Source organism: Ambystoma mexicanum, chromosome 2p, assembly GCF_040938575.1.
Source record: "Ambystoma mexicanum isolate Mex_15411 chromosome 2p, UKY_AmexF1_1, whole genome shotgun sequence".
In the NCBI taxonomy this organism is placed as follows: domain Eukaryota; kingdom Metazoa; phylum Chordata; class Amphibia; order Caudata; family Ambystomatidae; genus Ambystoma; species Ambystoma mexicanum.
This window is the reverse complement of record NC_090923.1, coordinates 1,423,553,374-1,423,570,529: the sequence shown is the minus strand read 5'-3', so window position 1 is coordinate 1,423,570,529 and position 17,156 is coordinate 1,423,553,374. Positions and strand designations below refer to the sequence as shown.

General features: G+C 46.6%; 1 protein-coding gene across 5 annotated transcripts in view; it reads right to left on the bottom strand.

Annotated features, from left to right (window-relative positions):
* The window catches only part of LOC138567577 (uncharacterized), a 464,209-nt gene that overhangs the window by 123,054 nt on the left and 323,999 nt on the right, over positions 1-17,156 (bottom strand). For all 5 annotated transcript variants that reach the window (XM_069645944.1, XM_069645947.1, XM_069645946.1 and 2 more), the window contains one exon: positions 10,754-10,852. In XM_069645944.1, the coding sequence (XP_069502045.1) occupies positions 10,754-10,852 (99 nt within the window). The remainder of the gene's footprint in view (positions 1-10,753; positions 10,853-17,156) is intronic.

Here is a 17,156-nt window from a genome sequence, read left to right as displayed (position 1 = left end):
GTTATATGCAAAATTGGAAAAATGCGTTTTTCATGCTATGGAAGTTGAATTCCTTGGATTTATCCTTACTCCAAAAGGAGTCCGAATGGACTCTCGAAAGGTGGACGCAATCCTCAAGTGGCCATCACCCAGTTCAGTTAAAGGGGTACAAAGCATGCTCGGATTTGCACATTTCTACCGCAGATTCATTCCGGATTCCTCACATGTTGTATACCCTATCACAGCACTTTTGCGAAAAAACAAACGCTTCTTGTAGACCGAAGAAGCTGAAAAGGCCTTCCAAGAGCTGAAAGCGAAATTCACATCTGCACCTGTCTTAAAGCATCCACGCCCCGAACTTCCATACATAGTTGAAACTGATGCATCCAGTTTAGCCATGGGAGCTGTCCTGTCACAGAAGGATCCTGAAACCGGTCAACTTCACCCAGTAGCATTTTGGTCCAGAAAGTTCTCGGCACCCGAGTTAAACTATGCGGTTACCGATAAAGAATTATTAGCCATCAAATCCGCCTTCAAGGCTTGGCGGCATTATCTTCTCGGTGCCAGGCATACCATTACGGTAATCACCGATCACCGGAACTTGCAGTATTTAAAAACAGCCAAGGCCCAATCGTCGCGTCAACTTCGATGGGCATTGTTCTTTGCCGAGTTCGATTTCGTGATCACTTATCGACCAGGTTGTAAAAATGGCAAGGCAGATGCCTTATCCCGAATAGGGATGGGAGAAGCAGATGCGAACCCGGAACCGGTGCCTAGAATTTCAGAACAAATAATTCTTGGCATAACCACTCTACAGACACTGGAGGATATTCAAGTAAAGATCCAACAACTCTTCGATCTAACAGCCCTGCAGGACTGGGTGAAGAAAGGCCCGGACTACTCAGTCAACAATGAACTACCTTATTATCAAGGGTGACTATTTCTACCACACAAGGAACTACAAGAACTAGTCATCTCAAGTTATCATGACACCATGATGGAAGGACACCCAGGTATCGCAAAAACTGAAGCTAAAATTAAGAGACAATTCTGGTGGCCCACCTGGCGAAAAGACGTAAAGTCATTTGTAAGGTCTTGTGGCATTTGCGCCCAAAACAAAAGTCAGAAGAAAAAACCAGCTGGCTTCTTACAACCTTTGGATATTCCACCTACACCATGGCACACCTTATCGTTAGACTTCATTACAGATCTACCTCCATGTAATGGATTTAACACCATTCTAGTTATTGTGGATCTTTTTTCCAAGATGGCCCACTTTATTCCTCTAAAGGGATTACCTTCTGCTTCAATTCTGGCCAAGGAGTTCCTCAAAAACATTGTTTGAATACACGGATTTCCTTCCGTATTGGTCTCTGACCGAGGTAGTCAATTCATTTCACATTTTTGGAGGAAATGTTGTCAACTGGCGCAAATCGACGTGAGGCTATCAACCAGTCACCATCCCCAGACCAATGGTCAGACGGAGAGGACCAACCAGACCCTTGAACAGTACCTACGTTGCATGCTACACTAGACCGAAAGTAATTGGAAAGATATTTTATGGATTTCCGAGTTTGCATACAATAACTCTGTACATTCAGGAACCAGACAAAGCCCCTTTTATACCCTATATGGACCTCACCCTCGAACCTCAGAACTAGATTCGCCTCAGCATTTAGAAATACCTGCAGTTAGTCATTTGCATTCTACTATTACACAAGCTTTTAAAGAGGCAACAGAACATTTGAAACAAGCAAAAGAGAAATATAAGAAAAATGCTGATCAACATAGAAGTGAAACTCAACAATACCAGATGTTAGGCAGAAACCTGTGCAGTTCCCTTAGGGACCACTGCAAAAGATTTAAGACTACAGGTGTTTGGCAGTAAACCCACTTGGTAGCAGTCTGTACCACACAGATTCACTTGGTAGCTGTGGCTGAGCAGTCAGACTTCCCTTAAGAAGAGTTAGGCAGTATACAGAGTATTCACAATAGGTCAAGAGAACACAATATAACAAGTAAACACTGACCAGGGCTTGGTGTAAAAGAGATATAATTATTTATTTAAAACCGCATCTAGAAAAACACACAGGCACTAATAGTAAGTAATTCAAAAACACAGTAACTAAAAGATATACACTCCCTTAAAAGAATATTAGACAAGTCTTAAGTAAAGCCCCACTTATTTTCAGACAGCGGTGAGCGCTTAACGTAGATGGCACTCTAATAGTTCGTTTTTAAAAAGGGAGAGAAAAACAGAGAATAAATTGAAACAGCTCCCAACACTTTTTCATGAACACAACAAGAGAGGAAGGCAAAGTAACACTGTGAATTCAGAGTCAGTAGGCTGGATCCGCTTTAAGAGGATCAAAACGAAATGTGTCCAAGGTCACACGGTTGCAGTGCACAAAAGTCTTGTAACGGTTCAAAAAGGAGTTGGACCAAAGAAAGGGACTAGTTAGAGGGTCAAGGCGGCCAGCCCAGTCCAGAAGGTTAAGGGGTTATTATCACCTTGTAGCAATCTTTAGAAAGGGAGGCCTGGTGGACACGGTACCTTAAAGTGGTGAGAACACTCCAGCGGGGGCAGTTGTTCCTGGCAGCGGATGCAAGTCGGTGCTTCGTCCGGGGGAAGAGAGGATCTCGTCGGGGAGGAAGACAGGAGTCCGTTGCACTGCCAGGGAAGAAACCAGCCGCTGAGTTTCTCAGGTACAAGGAGCGGTCCGTTGATTTGCGGTTCAGTGGTGAGTGGCTATCCGGCCGCCGGGGTGCATGGCACGGGCAGTTCGACCACAAACCGGTCTGGGGTGCGAAGAAAGAAGGTAAAACTGGTTGTGCCCACCAGTCAGGGGAAGAAGCCTCTCCAGCCGGGAGATCTTCTCTGTCGTCGGGAAGTGGTGGGTCGGTTCCGCAGGGCTCCACCGGTGGTGTCGTCGTGGAAGGGTCGGCTCAGCTTCTCCCTCGTCGGATTCTCAGGTCCTGTGGCGACTTCTGAAGTTCCATTCCCCAAAGCCCTGCTTTTATGCAGCACACCCCCATTCACTCAGCCTAGCTGTCAATCAAACATGCTAAGTGGTGAGCCTGCCGGCTCACCACTTGGGCCAATCACACAAGAGTGCGACTTGAGTTACCAAGGTAACTCAGTCCAGGGTGCCTAAACCCCCTCCAACACCCCCTGTGGTACCCAGACAGAGTGGCACCACTTTTGGAGGCTTCTGTGGAGTAGCCCGCCAAAAAGTGGAACAAAGGGCTCGACTTGGGTTGGAGTCACAGAAGAGAACACAAACGCCATTTTAGAATCGAGTCCTGGCAAAAAATACCAACCGGCGAATTAATATTAATTAAATAAACCGGCGGTATGTTCGAGGCTATGAGAATTAAATAATTAAAGTTGGTAGCCTCAAACAATGGGAAAATCCCATAGGAAAATATTTGCGGTCGAATATAAAAAGTAGTTTCCACTGCCACCAGCCAAAACTCGATCAGGGGGGACGGAGACGTGCCCCCTCGACTAACAGACCCCGGGGCAATCGAATTGCCCCGACCAGTATGTCCACAATATGATGGTTTGTACTGGTTTCTGTTAATAATTTGGGACTAGCAAAGCCAATGGTGACTTTACATGCCCTGGGAGACAGTAGTCAGTCCCAGGGTATGGAGTATATGGTGGGGTGTCACTATGACACCCCTGTGTTACTGCACGGAGAGTGCTGTGTAACACACATAGTAAAAACACATGACACCCTATGGAGTAAAGGACCCCATAGCCCATAAAACACTTTACCAGTCAAAGGAACATCATAAATCATGTCCAAGAGTGGGAGAAAAAGAGTCTCACTCTTGGCAGGAGAAAAAAACAAACTCCAGGAATCCAGCAAAGCTGCTGGGGGACTCACTAGGTTAGGAAATTCAGCCTAAAGAGAGAATTCTCCCTAACACCAGATTGGGGATCAAGTTTGGCTGGCTACAAAACACATACCTCTGAAGGGAACTCTGACGTTTAACCCTAGATATTTGGGACCTTACACTATTAAGGCCATTATCAACCCGGTAGCCGTCAAATTAGAATTACCCTCTAATATGCGCATTCATCCTGTCTTTCATGTTTCACTTTTAAAACCAGTTCAACCAGGAACAAGATTAACCAAACCACCCGACCCCATCTTGATAGATGGAGAACCTGAATTCGAGGTAAAAAATATCCTGGATTCCAAGATGGTTAAATCAAAACTTTTTTATTTAATCGATTGGAATGGCTACGGACCACAAGAAAGGTCATGGGAACCTAGTGACCACATCCATGCACCTTGGTTGGTGAAAAGATTCCATCGGTACTTCCCAGACAAACCAGGGCCCAGGGAAAGAAAAATTTAGGAGGGGCCTGGGGGGCGGGGGGAGTGCTGTCATGATGCCTACCCCCAGGCATCCGGACCAAGCCCATCAGCCCCGGGAGCAGGCATCTAGACATTTAGTAAAACCTCAGGGGGGGTGGGGGGGGGGAGTGCTGTCATGATGCCTACCCCCAGGCATCCGGACCAAGCCCATCAGCCCCGGGAGCAGGCATCTAGACATTGTCATGATGCCTACCCCCGGAGCATCAGGCCAGGCCCAGCCCCCCCGGAAGCAGGCATCATGCCCTCGGGTAAAAGCCCAGCGGCCCCTTATAGGGACTCTTTGGACTCAGTCCTGGCGCCTTTGGCGCCAGGCTCATGTTGGACATCAGTCCTGGCGCCATAGGCGCCAGGCTCATAAAGGGAGGTGTTTTGTGCACTTACCTGATGCAGACCATGCTGCACGCTTCAGGCCTCCCGGAGACCTGAAAGGGACTATTTTTTCATAGGGACTATTTTTTCACTCGGGCGTGGCCAGGGAAGGATACATACCTAGTTGGGGAAGGATACATACCTGGGACTTCTTTGGAGGCTATTTAAGCCATGCCCAGACACCAGCTCATGCTTCGCGTTGTTCTGCTTCCTGCAGCTTAACGCTCACCGTGTCTGCTCCTGCTCCTGGACTACAGCCACGCCCGTCTTGAACCTGGAAGACCTGCAAGGAAGTAAGAGAAGAGAAAGGTGAAAACCAAGGATTATTTCAAGCTTCTTACCTGCATCCGGAATCTTCTCGCCAGCATCCCTGAAGGAAGACTTCAATTTAAAAGCATCGTGTTGCTCGCTGCAGCGCCACGCTTTACTCACCTGTCCTCGAGACATCTCCCGGCTCCATCGCGGCTGTCAGCATCGGACGCCACATCTCTGTACCTAGGGGAGAGAGGAAGAAACAAAAGGTGAGCAGAAGGACACACAGAAGGAAAGCCTGATTAACAGCCATAATACTTACCGGCTTTTCTTCCACATTTCGGATCGGCGCCGCCCCGTTGGCAGGTACCGTACCCCGGCCCCTATGGGGAAAGGACTAGAGACATTTCAGAGGAATGATAAGGACATCTAGAGGGATCGCCCTCATTACTACTCACCTCGGCAGGTTAACCCCTCGACGCATCGCCTTCATTCTGCACCTGAAATAAAGGAAAGATCACAGGTGAGAAAGACAGCATAAAGGGGGCCTCACTTGAACTTTGAACTTTCATACTTACGTCGCATCGCTCAGGAAAGTCAAGTGGATTTTGCCAGCGCCATTCTGAAAACCAGTGAAGTAACTGGACGAACGCGCGCCCCTGCACCAGAAGCAGGATGGAGAGTTCAACCTTCCAAACCATAAGGTGAGCTTAAACCGGGTTTGGAGGAATAGAGAGGAACGGAGGGGGGAAGGAGGGAGCTACCACACCATTCTGCAGACTGTTAATCCCCTTTCTCATCTGCAGAAGGATATTCCTACGGGCCAAGGAAGCACGATTTGGAGGACCTGTCCAATCGGTGTTCCGGGTCCTGCGCATCACGCTAGAAGAGGCCGCAGTAATCCAGACTAGATCAGCGCCCCCGTGGGAACCAGGTGAGCGTTACAGACATTTAGTAAAACCTCAGCAGCCCCGGCTAGGGGCTATCTGGGTTCAGTCCTGGCGCCTTAGGCGCCAGGCTCATAATAGGAATCAGTCCTGGCGCCTAAGGCGCCAGGTTCATAGTCATTACTTACCTCAGGCAGACCATGCTGCAAATGACTCCAATCCAACATGAAGCCTGAAAGGGACTATTTTTCTACAGGGACTATTTTTTACTCGGGTGTGGTTCTAGGGACTTCTTACCTGGGACTACTTTTGAGGCCATTTAAACCACACCCGACCAGCAACACACGCTTCGCGTTATTCTGCATCCAGCAGCGTAACACTCACCGTGCCTGCAGCCTGCATCCAGTCTTCCGCCACGCCCGCCTCGAATCCGGAACTCCTAAAACAAAGAGGAAAGAAAGGGACAAGGTTAGAAAACGAACGTATTTCTATTCCACACCTGATTCTGGATCCATCTTGTCTCCGGACCTGTGAAGAACATCATTTCTGCACGCGCCGCACCTCCAGCTGTAACGCTGCTCCATACTCACCAGTCTTCACAGCATCCTTCGGGTCGGCACTGCCTCCATCATTTCTTCGCCGAACTTCGCCACCTAGGAGACAAAAGAAAACCACAAGGTGAGCCGAGGGAACCAACAAATATAATTCTTACCACCATAGACTTAGCCGATTTACCACCGGAGGCATCCATTTGAGACTCTCCATATTTTCACGTGCCGCATCTGTAAAGAGAGACAAAACAGCACGTTTTCCTCGTGCAACATTTACCGGATAGCGCCGGGTAATAGAGACTCTTACCCGAGTGCCACCAGCTGCCACAAGAGCATCTTTTCACGAGCCAGCTGCAAGACAAGAAAGGAAGGGGGAACAAGAGTGAACATCGGACATATTGAACTCTATGAACTTAATACTTACTGGTCCTCACCAGGAACCTCAGAGTCAATACTCTCCGGAACTCTCCCGAGCCTTCAAACCAGTGAAGTAACTGGAATCGACGCGGCCCTGCAAATCCACGCAGGATGGAGAGCTCATCTTTCAAGAATATAAGGTGAGATTGCTGTGAGGGCATTTCGGAGGTGATTAGTTGGGGAGGACTATGGGGGTGCCATCACTTGAATCCACAAGTGGCTAAATCCATCTCTCCACTTGCAGGAGAATATTTCTACGGGTTAAGCAGACAAGATTAGGAGGGCAGATCCAGTCAGTCATCGCTGCACTACGCATCACGTGGGTGGAGACCGCAGCTGTCCGGGTCCGACCAACGCCCCTGTGGGAGCCAGGTGAGCTTAACAAGGACTCAATGGGAATGGGGACCACAGAAGCACCGGCACCGTTAATAACGTTGCTAGTGCTTCTGTGAAACTCTGCTGGTGGGTGCTGTTCCACCCGACAGGTCTGACCCTGGTGGGCGGGATGGCACCCGACCGCAAGTCATACTGTGCCAGTCCGGTAACAACGCAGTATATGGTAAATTGCGATTCGGTGCTCTGCCTCCAGTTTGTGGCTCACCGGCTTCACTCGCCGGTCTCCACGTCCTCTACGCCTCCCACCAATTTCCTGTGACTTACTCTCTGTTCGGGTGGCTCAAGTGCTGCTCTGTCATTCCTGCGGCCGCCAACCAGACTTGCCTTTTTCTTCTGGTATGGTCCCAGTGCGGCAAACTGTTCTAGCGGAAAGGTCTAGCTTTCTCCATTCAGGTTCTGCCTTTTAAAAGTCCTGACACCTGTTACATGCCTTTGAACACTAGAGCGGGTCTGCACTTCCCAACCTCATGGATCTTCATTGCTCCCTTCAGCCACTTTGTCTCAGTATTCTCATATGTATGAGCATGTTGAGGTTTTCTTTGTTATCCTTTCACATGATACTGGAAGAGGTTATTAATAGATCTTGTAGGGAGATTTTACAATAAGCCATATAAGCTTCAGGTATGGAATGAACATCCCTAGAAGGGAAAGGGAGGTAGGTGTCTTAACCTGATGATGCCATGTTATCCACTTGAGGGTCACCTCCCCCAGTTGTCCTCCCTCATATAGCCGCCCCCAGGGTCACGATCAGATAGCAGCTGCCATCCCCTGGCCACATGGGGAGAGGCTGCCTCTGGGAAAGAAGTGATGATATCATCAGATTCATCACACAACATACCAACAACTGCGAGAGAGAGGAGGAGACTGAAAAGAGGACAGAAGGGAAAAAAGTCTTAGAAGGAAAGCTGGTCCAAAGGGACTTGAGCCCTTACGACCTGGGCCCGGTGGATTCTCCTAAGATGATAGAGAGGGGCTGGATTGTGGATCAAGGAGAAGTCACATACAAGAGGATACTGGAAGTGCCATCTAAGGTAGTGTAAGATAAACCCTTGAAACAAATAATTGCAAAACTGCACAAGAGGGAAATGGCTGAGTACCCAATGGGCAACCTGTTTATATCATACATGCTGCCTAACCCCTGTCAGCCAACCTAAGGGCACTGGTACCTGGTAGCACCCTTGAAGAGAGTGCCTTCAGCAGTGAAGAAAGACAAAGATAAAAAAGAACTGGTTTGTTTGCTCTAAAATCCCAGAGACTGTGAGTGACTGCGTGTACTCCCATGGATGCAGACCGGAACTAAGGGAGAGAGGGAAGGAATGAGGACCAAGCTCTTAAAGGATGTCAAGGACCTTGTTTACTGCCACAAACATTTTGTTCTGATGTTTCCATTCCCTTAGTCAACCCTAATTCGTTTGTGGTAAAAAACAAAAGTACGGCATCAAGATGGGCTCGAGCCATTGATTGATCCCTTGGCCATTACAGATCTCAACATTACATTCCATACAATATATAAGACACACTGATTGGCTAGATTTGCCATCAAGAATTCATTTTTATAACATATACTGCATAGTGAAAAATACAGCCTCTCTTTGTTTGCCATCACAGAAACATGGGTGTCTGTCAACTTGATTGCATCGGTGTATGTGATGCTCCCATGCAGATACACAATTCTGTAGAAATGGAAGCAAGGACGTTGGAGTAGGTGACTGCCTCATGTTCCGTGAAAAAAGCAGCTGGAAATTACACAATGCGATAGAAAAACATTTACTGGAGAACATACTGGGCACAGTGGTAGTCATTGCAAACCCAGCCGTTACTATTTTAAAGAGTACCCTCTGCTATTTAGCAACTTTTTTCAAGAAATAATTCAAAGTACTCCTCTTACTTCAAAACCTACCAGACGGAATATTAATCCTAACAGACTACAAACTGTAGGTGGAAGACACACAAAATAAAGTAGAAAATGGGTTTCATGCAAATGGCCCAAGACCACATGCATCAGGCTAGCCATACACTGGACATCATCTTCAAGCTGGATACCTCAATCAAGGAAATCACAACATGAACGCAACTCTGGATGGACACTGTCTGATCACAGGCCATCTGGTTGAATCCATTCTTCCTCGCTCTCCCAATAGCACTGGCTCCAACATGAATACCAGAGGAACTAAAACCCCACAGTTTTAACCATTAAAGGTCTTTCGGGGATCCTATTGTTCCCATTTACGGTATTCCATTGCTGACAAGACCAAGCCAATGCTGCTCAACTTTCACCAGAAAATGAACAGGAAACCCAGGACACTCCTATTTTCAAGGGGCCTAAATCTGGCCTAAAATGCTGCTCAAAAACCGTTCAGCAATCACCTGCAGAGCTAAACAGGACAGAATGCCTGCCAGGCACTGGATAAAGATCCGTGTTGCAAAAAGGGCAAAGCAGCATTCTTTATCAACGCAAGAAGCTACGAGAAAGCCCTCTGGCACAAAAGGGGGCATACAGCCAATTGCAAGCCACAGGGATTATCAACACGATTGCAGAGTATTTCAAAATGTACAAAGTGTAACTGAAATCAGGTGAAACAGCAATGTAAACCGCTCCCATAAAAACATTAGTCAATATCCCTGCCTTTCTCACATACAAAACAGAAACCATCAATCTCAAAAATCATACTGCAATTTGTTTCACCCCCTCACTGCCTTCTCTGGTCTCCTACGACTTCCAAATTTGTCACATTCAATCAGATATCAGAAAATGATCTGTTCAGTTTAGCTAAAGCAAAGCACGTGCTGTCTGCTCAAAATATTTCATTCCGTGCTAGCATGATAAAGAAACAGTAACACATTAGCCCCAGCCTGGACAAGTTTAATTTAATGCATTTTTGATGGTGCATTCAGTTTATGACCTCCGATAAAAAAAACAAGTCATCAAACCAAACTAGAGCGAGAAGCAGCAACCTATCCCACTTCCTCCTGGTACCGGGCCTCTAGGGCAAACACTGGGTAGGAAACAACTGAATACATCAAAGAAGACATTCTGCAACACCTAGATAATACAGCACCCGTTCTCTTTCTCAGCTGCCTATAAAGTTGATTGCAATATCCTGCTCCAACACCTACATCACATAAAATGCAAAAGTACTTGATTGGATAGCTTTCTTTCTGCAAAACTGCACACGTACGATTGAGTCACGTCTTAGAAAGTCCTACACCAGTGAGCTGCAGGATAAGGCTTTGTCCTAAGCTCCATGCTACTTCCACACCTAAATCAGGCTTCTCGCCTTGCACAGACTCCTTAAGGAGAACATTTCAACTTTATGCAGAGAACATCCAAATATTTATTTGTATGTTTTGGGCAACTGGAATGTGGGTATGTTTTGGTTTGGCAAAAAAGCAACCCCCCCTTATTTCCCCTTATAAATGCATGCCTCTGTCATAGCGTCATAGCGTTACGAAACAGCTGCATGTTCAGGGAGCTAGAATACTTCAATAAGTAGAGGTTTGTCTCTCTCACCATTGATGGGATTCACACAACCCATTTCTCCTCGTCCTTCATTGATGTTTTGCGCTTCAGTGCAACATGTTTCATTGCCTTCTGTCTTCATCACAACCTCTGAAAGATGACAAGCAATGAATCAGTAGTGGACAGGAAACTACAAACCACAGGAGGGAAAGCAACATGATGATCAATAAAGATTACAACCCAAAGAGCACATGTGATGTCTGTGTTTAGTTCATGATTGTTTGGGGAAACAGGGATTACCCTTCTCTAGCAAACCCTTCCTTTTTGCCACACTGGGATGTGCTGTATGTTCAATTCTGTCTCATTGCTGTCACTCATCAACGTCTGGGCTCAAAGGGCCATTTCTTCATGACCTTAAGTGACTAAGACCCGCAGGATCAGACTCCAGCGCTCTGTGATACAGTCCCTTGCCTAGATCTGGGGCTATTTAGTGGGCTGGGTATCTCCTTAAGCTAGTGGATGATGGACCGTGGGATGGTAAAGAGAAGATCTCCTGGGCATCCCACTTAGTCCCCCATCTCAAAACAGGGGCAGTGACATGAGGCCACCAGGAACAGTTCTCAACCATGGTTAGTTTAAACAGTAATTATAGGCATACTATGTCAAATATAACTATGGCGGGGCACCAGGGAAAAGAGTAGAATTGGGACACCGTGCCTTTAAAGCATCGGAGCTCTGAGATTGCAGAGAAACTGCCAGTAAGGGAATCAATCTCTCTTAGCAGGCCAAAGAATCCCTGGAAGTACTACGGTACGTGCCTCACCGTCGCAGAGAATCATGCAGCAGGGGAATCCATTTACCATGGCATGGGCAGCGGTCACCCAATTAGATACAATAGTAACCCTGAGAAACCTTCTGGCACTCACTCACAAAGTCCGCACAGATGGCCAAGACATAGCTCGTTCTCTCCAGCACTTGCCCTGTGAGCCTGCATACCAAACGAGAGGCAGCAAATTCAAAAATGGTTATCACTGCCTTCCAATCACCAAGCACTCTTTTGCAGGATGTCCGCAGAGCTACAAGGCTGCTATCAAGAAAGGAACTGCTGGCGGCAGCACAGGGTTGCCATGTCTTCTCCCTTAGACAGAATAAAATCCAAGGTGGTTGATCAGACCCCAAATAACAAAACAATCCACACTCTAAGTGCCATGTTTGTAGGTGAAGTGATTTGGACTAACCAATCACAAATTCTCATCTATTCAAAAGTCCCAGCTGCAAACGCTGAGGGGGAGCCAAACTAAAGGGGAGTAGTTACAGGCCTACATGGGTGTTTGGAGTAGGAGCGGGAGAAAGGCTTTTGGAGTGACCTAGAGAATGTGAGGGAGACTGACAAGAAGGGGAGGTTAGAGATGTGAGAGGGAGAAAAGACAGAAGGGGGCTGGTTGGACACATCAGGAAAAGCTGACTTGGAAAAGCAGTTGGAGGTTGATTAGAGACATCAGGAAGAGGTGGAGCAGAGAGATCAGGAAGAGGCTGGAGAGAGACATCTAGAAGAAGACAACGGGAGGAAGTGTAGTAGGTTAGCAAGGGTGAGGCCAGAAAAATAGAATACATGAGAGCGCACTATCGGTTTAAGGCAAGGGGTAGGTGTGAGATTCAGATATGAAGGGGTTACCCACACAGTGAGATGAGGACAGAGCACGTGGCATGGCGTCGAGGAGAGGGATTAGAGATGTAGTGGAGAGGAAGTCAGGACCCTAAGAGTGGGAGGTGACAGCCCTCTCAGACACACCTGCGACAACTATGAAAGGCAAACCCAGATGGCTCTACCTCAATGCTGTGGAAAAGCTCTGCTGCTACTTACAGCTACTGACTGTCAGGATTGTAGGGGGTGAGGTGCTTGGGGCAATATGTTGTGGCATGTTTTATTTTTTAAAAGGCTAACAAGCCCTGGAGATGTGGGACCCTGGGCCCCAGAACTACATTTCCCAATGGCCTCGGTGGCTGGAGAAAATCAGCCGGAACCTCTACTACAAGCCCTGTGTTGGCCAGTGCCAGTTACTGGTAACTGATGTACAAGCACGGCACGGCTCTGTATTTTCTCTCGTTCCTACCCGGTTCCAGCAGCACGCCTTGATTCACAGCGGCAGCAGTGTCCCATTTAATTGAGGGCACTTGAGTGGGTTTAGTATGGTGTATGAAAGTAGAAGTAAAATTCAGCTGCACCTTTCTCTTTTAGAAAGAAGTACAGGAACAAGGTGAACTACTGAACAGTCTGTGAGGAAACGGGCTAATACAAAACTCAGAGCATGAGCTAAGAACACTGCTTGCTTGTTGGTGAACTAGACAGCACGCTGGTCCCCACTTGCTGTGTTATGTCTATATGTTGCTACTGCTACCACTGCATGTCTTTGCAACTGCTTTTGCTACATGTGTGTGGCCCTTGCTATGGCCATTTGTCTGCAATGCTTTGCAATATATGTTGCTAATACTATTAGTGTGTTGATAGGTTACATGTTGTGAAGGCATCATGAAGCAAAACACAGACAACAAATTCAGAATTCAAAACAAACACTTTTATTAACTTACATGTCAGTATGGAGAAAGGCCTAACTTGCCCTATACTAAGGTAGGATTTCCCTACCTAAATGAAACTAAGGAAAGTCTGAGTCAAAGAGTTCAACTTAGGAATCTGTCTGTATCCAAAACCTATACTTGCCCTCATAACTAATATATACCATGTGTAGGGATGTCAGCAACCAAAAGAAACTGTTTCCAACAAAGTTCTGAGCTACTTCCAGCTCGCAGCTTTCTTTCAGCCCCCTTCCCCAAGTATGAAATAGTTCCAGCAAAAGGTCTCAAAGTTACCCTTTAAGTTCAAGGTGACAGAGTTTTAACCAACACTCGGGGTTCCCTTCCCCAAGTTCCAGGTAACAGTTCCAAACACAAAAGCACCTTGAGGCACCACCCTATAGGCAGTAAATACTTCAGATCTCAGGGTTCCCTTCCCCAAGACTCAGTTTTAGTATCACAAAAATATCCTTGATCCTTTTTAGGGGCCGCTATCACGCTTGCACCCTCTTTTTATTCTTGGCTTTCATGCAATGTAGTTTCCACACAGTTTAGTATTCTATATCTCTTTCTTTGGTTCAAGGTTAAAGTTTCATTGCTTTTAGAATGCAGCATACAATGGTTTCACTTTAAAGTTTCATTTAATTTCCATGTTAAAGTTCCAATGATTTCAAAGTTCATACATTTTTAGTATTCAGCATACAAATGCATTTTTCACTTTAAAGTTCAACATGCAGTGGTTTAAAAGTTTCATTCAGCTCTGAACTCATAATGTAACAGTTCTGCTTACTGGTAGAGTTTTCATTCAATTCTGTATTAAATAAAGGTGGGTTGTACTTATGGCTCATTTGCGCTTTATCTGTTGTTCAATGTGCCTTAGTTTCACTTAAATTGAATTGCCCTGTGTTCGGAGACCTTCGAAAATGTGTTTCTTGACAAAAGCGACCACTCCGATACACATTTTTCTCAGCTCTTCGATAATTGACAAGGAAGGATCAGAGATTGTTAAAAAACATGCTCATTCGAGACACGCAACCACTTCACTACTAAGTATTCAACAAATAATAAAGTTCACACACTCGTGCACCGGATTTCCCATTTATAAGAGACTCACTGGTCGTTTTCCCAGTTCTTGCTGCATCGCCGATCACACAGGGCTGTTAGGGAGATTTATCATTTTTATGCTTCATCCCCTCTCCTAGTGAGACCCCCAGCACTTTCTGCTGGACTTCTGGACCTTTTTCTGAAATCCTGAATGAGTGGAGCCTTTTTGCACTCATTCACTCTGTCTTTTGGAACTCTATTCTTTGTATTCTTCCTGTCCTATGGAGTTTATTTTCCTCCATAACTCTTGAAGGCATCTGTATTTTACTATTGCAGCACACAGCTCCTTATGGGCAGTGTTGCTGGGGACCCTTAGGGTCCTCCTTTGAGATTCATTTCTTTATCCTAGAGTAACTACAGTTCTTCATGAAAGAGAGATACTTAGTAGCTCGCCTAAAACTTTATAGTCTGGGAGATTGGCACACACCACCTTATGTGGAGTGCCAAAGATATACCTAGAATCCCCCTTCTCTCTGCTCCTGTGACTTTTAAGTCACATAGACAAACTCCTAGTTATGGCTGGTGGCAGTGGATGTGTCCTACCTACATTTGTGTGAATTTTCTACTGCAGGCTATGTCCATAGACCCGGTAGTGCACCATAGGTGCACCCAAGTACTAACTTGGGGCCTTCCTTCTTTTTTCACCATTACTAGCGTATTTGTTCTTTGTCAGCCCTTCTACTATTCTGGGAGGGGCAGGCCTGTGTGTGTGTTTTGCCTTTGGCGTGAACCCTTGGGTGTCCCCGTCTAGGCTCCAGAGTGTCTGGGCAGGCAGGAAGTGGGGGAGGAGTTTTCCACACCCCCTGTCCTTTGTCTGCCATAGTGCCTGAATGGGACCAGCTCCCACTGGGGGTCTGGCTGTCCAGATTGGACAGCCAATCGCCCCTTCTGTAAACTGCGCGGAACATTGCAGAGGTGAGAGTGCTGGAACTGTATAAAAGGCGAGGCTGCTGGAGTGAAAAGAAAGTCAACCACTGGAAGCTTAAGTAACCAAAGAAGATGACCAGAGATGCCTGCAGACTCTTTGCAACACTGAAGCAACCACTGCTGTCCGGACCTCGTTTTCTGTGTGACAGAGGAGCTCCGAAGAGGACGACTTCTTCCCTTTGACTGGTGGGAACAAGCAGTCCCAAGACAAACTATGATTTAAGCCATCTCCCAAGGTCCTGTGAGTTTCCAGAGCTGCAGCAATTACCAGGAGACCTGCTGCCCATTCCGAGTGCATCCTCGTGGAAAGGCTGAATCCATTCAAGTCTTTGCTGAGCCCTCAAGAACACTGTAGAGACCCAATCCAAATCATCCAGACCCCCTCCATCAGAGTGTGGGACTGCAGGAACCAAAGGAGATTGACCGGGCGAGACTGCTGCTGAGAAATCCCATCCATTATCTTGCCTTTTGTCATCAGGGCACGAAGCCGGGGGTCGGGTCCAGAGCTGCAACATCACGGAGCATCCACCACAAATTTTTTCTTCAAACCAAAGGTGCTGTGGAGAAAAAGGTATTGCTTACCTTAAAGGTGCTCCAGAGGTTACCCCCTCTTATCTCTGATTCAAGCCGCTGCTTGTGTCCCTTTAACGAGTCCTTTAACAGGGTCTCCAACGTTGGTTAAGCCTTCTTGCATCTTCCTTCCTAGAGACTAGAGAGCATCCACAGGAACGTCTGACTTCTGCTTTTCAAGACTTTAAGCCTCTCCGAACTGCCTTTTAGCCAGGGTTACTTTTTGGACTTTAAAAGACTTGCTGTGCAGAGAAACTGCCTCTAGAACCTCTAGAATCTGACGCTCTACTAGGATAACACTAACCAACTGTTTCCTTCCCAAAAATCACTATCTTATATGTGTATGCTGACTAAATGCAATTACTGTATTACTGTATTACTTTGGGGGGGCAGGCTTACCGATAGTGTGGTAGGTGTTCAGCAACTACCAACTAAGAAGTGGCCTTTTGAAAGTATTGTTTGTTATGTGTGTTGGTTTATTGTGCTAAGTATTCAACAGTGACTCTGGTGTAAATATAATAAATCTATATTTTAATATACATGTATGTGTGTTTCTTTGATGCGCATTACTAACTGGGTTTGGTGTACTTACCAATAGCTCACATTCTCCTCCTAAAGGAATGGTTCGGTCAGAAATTTTTATTGTCCCTACGGGTCGGCCATGTGTTTTTAAGCCTAAGTCGCTCGATTTTAGAAAAATTTCCTATGGACCTTACCCGAGTTTTCGTCCATTAAACGCATGCAAAAACAGGCACCAGGGCGCTGCCATCTTGTGATAATCCTATCACTTGCCCCGTCGCCCTGGCTGACCTGCTTTTGTGGCACTAAATCATATCCCCCGCCTCTGAGCCCGTCATCAGCAGACGCGTACCGCCCATTTCACAACGCCAAAGCACGTCTCGTGTCAACAATCGCTGCGCATCAGCGAATGACGTGTCGCCATGGAAATGGCAAGACGCCTCTTTCCTCAATAAGTATAAACAGACCGTTTCACAACACACAGCAGCAGATTTTCGATTCCATTCCTCTCTCTGTGTTACTTTGAGTATTCTGTGACTCGTTTCTGTGCTCTGGTCAGCTACCTTTTGCCGCTTGTAGCCCGTGAGAACACCTGTACCATCGCTATAAATTATTTTAGTTTGTTTACCACACAATGGCTACAATAATGCCCTACATGTACGAGCCAGAGTATACCGAGGAGGAACTACTGGAAAGGGAAACACGCGAAAACGATGATGCTTCGGACGGCAGTTGGCAGGACGAATTAACGGATGAAGACACT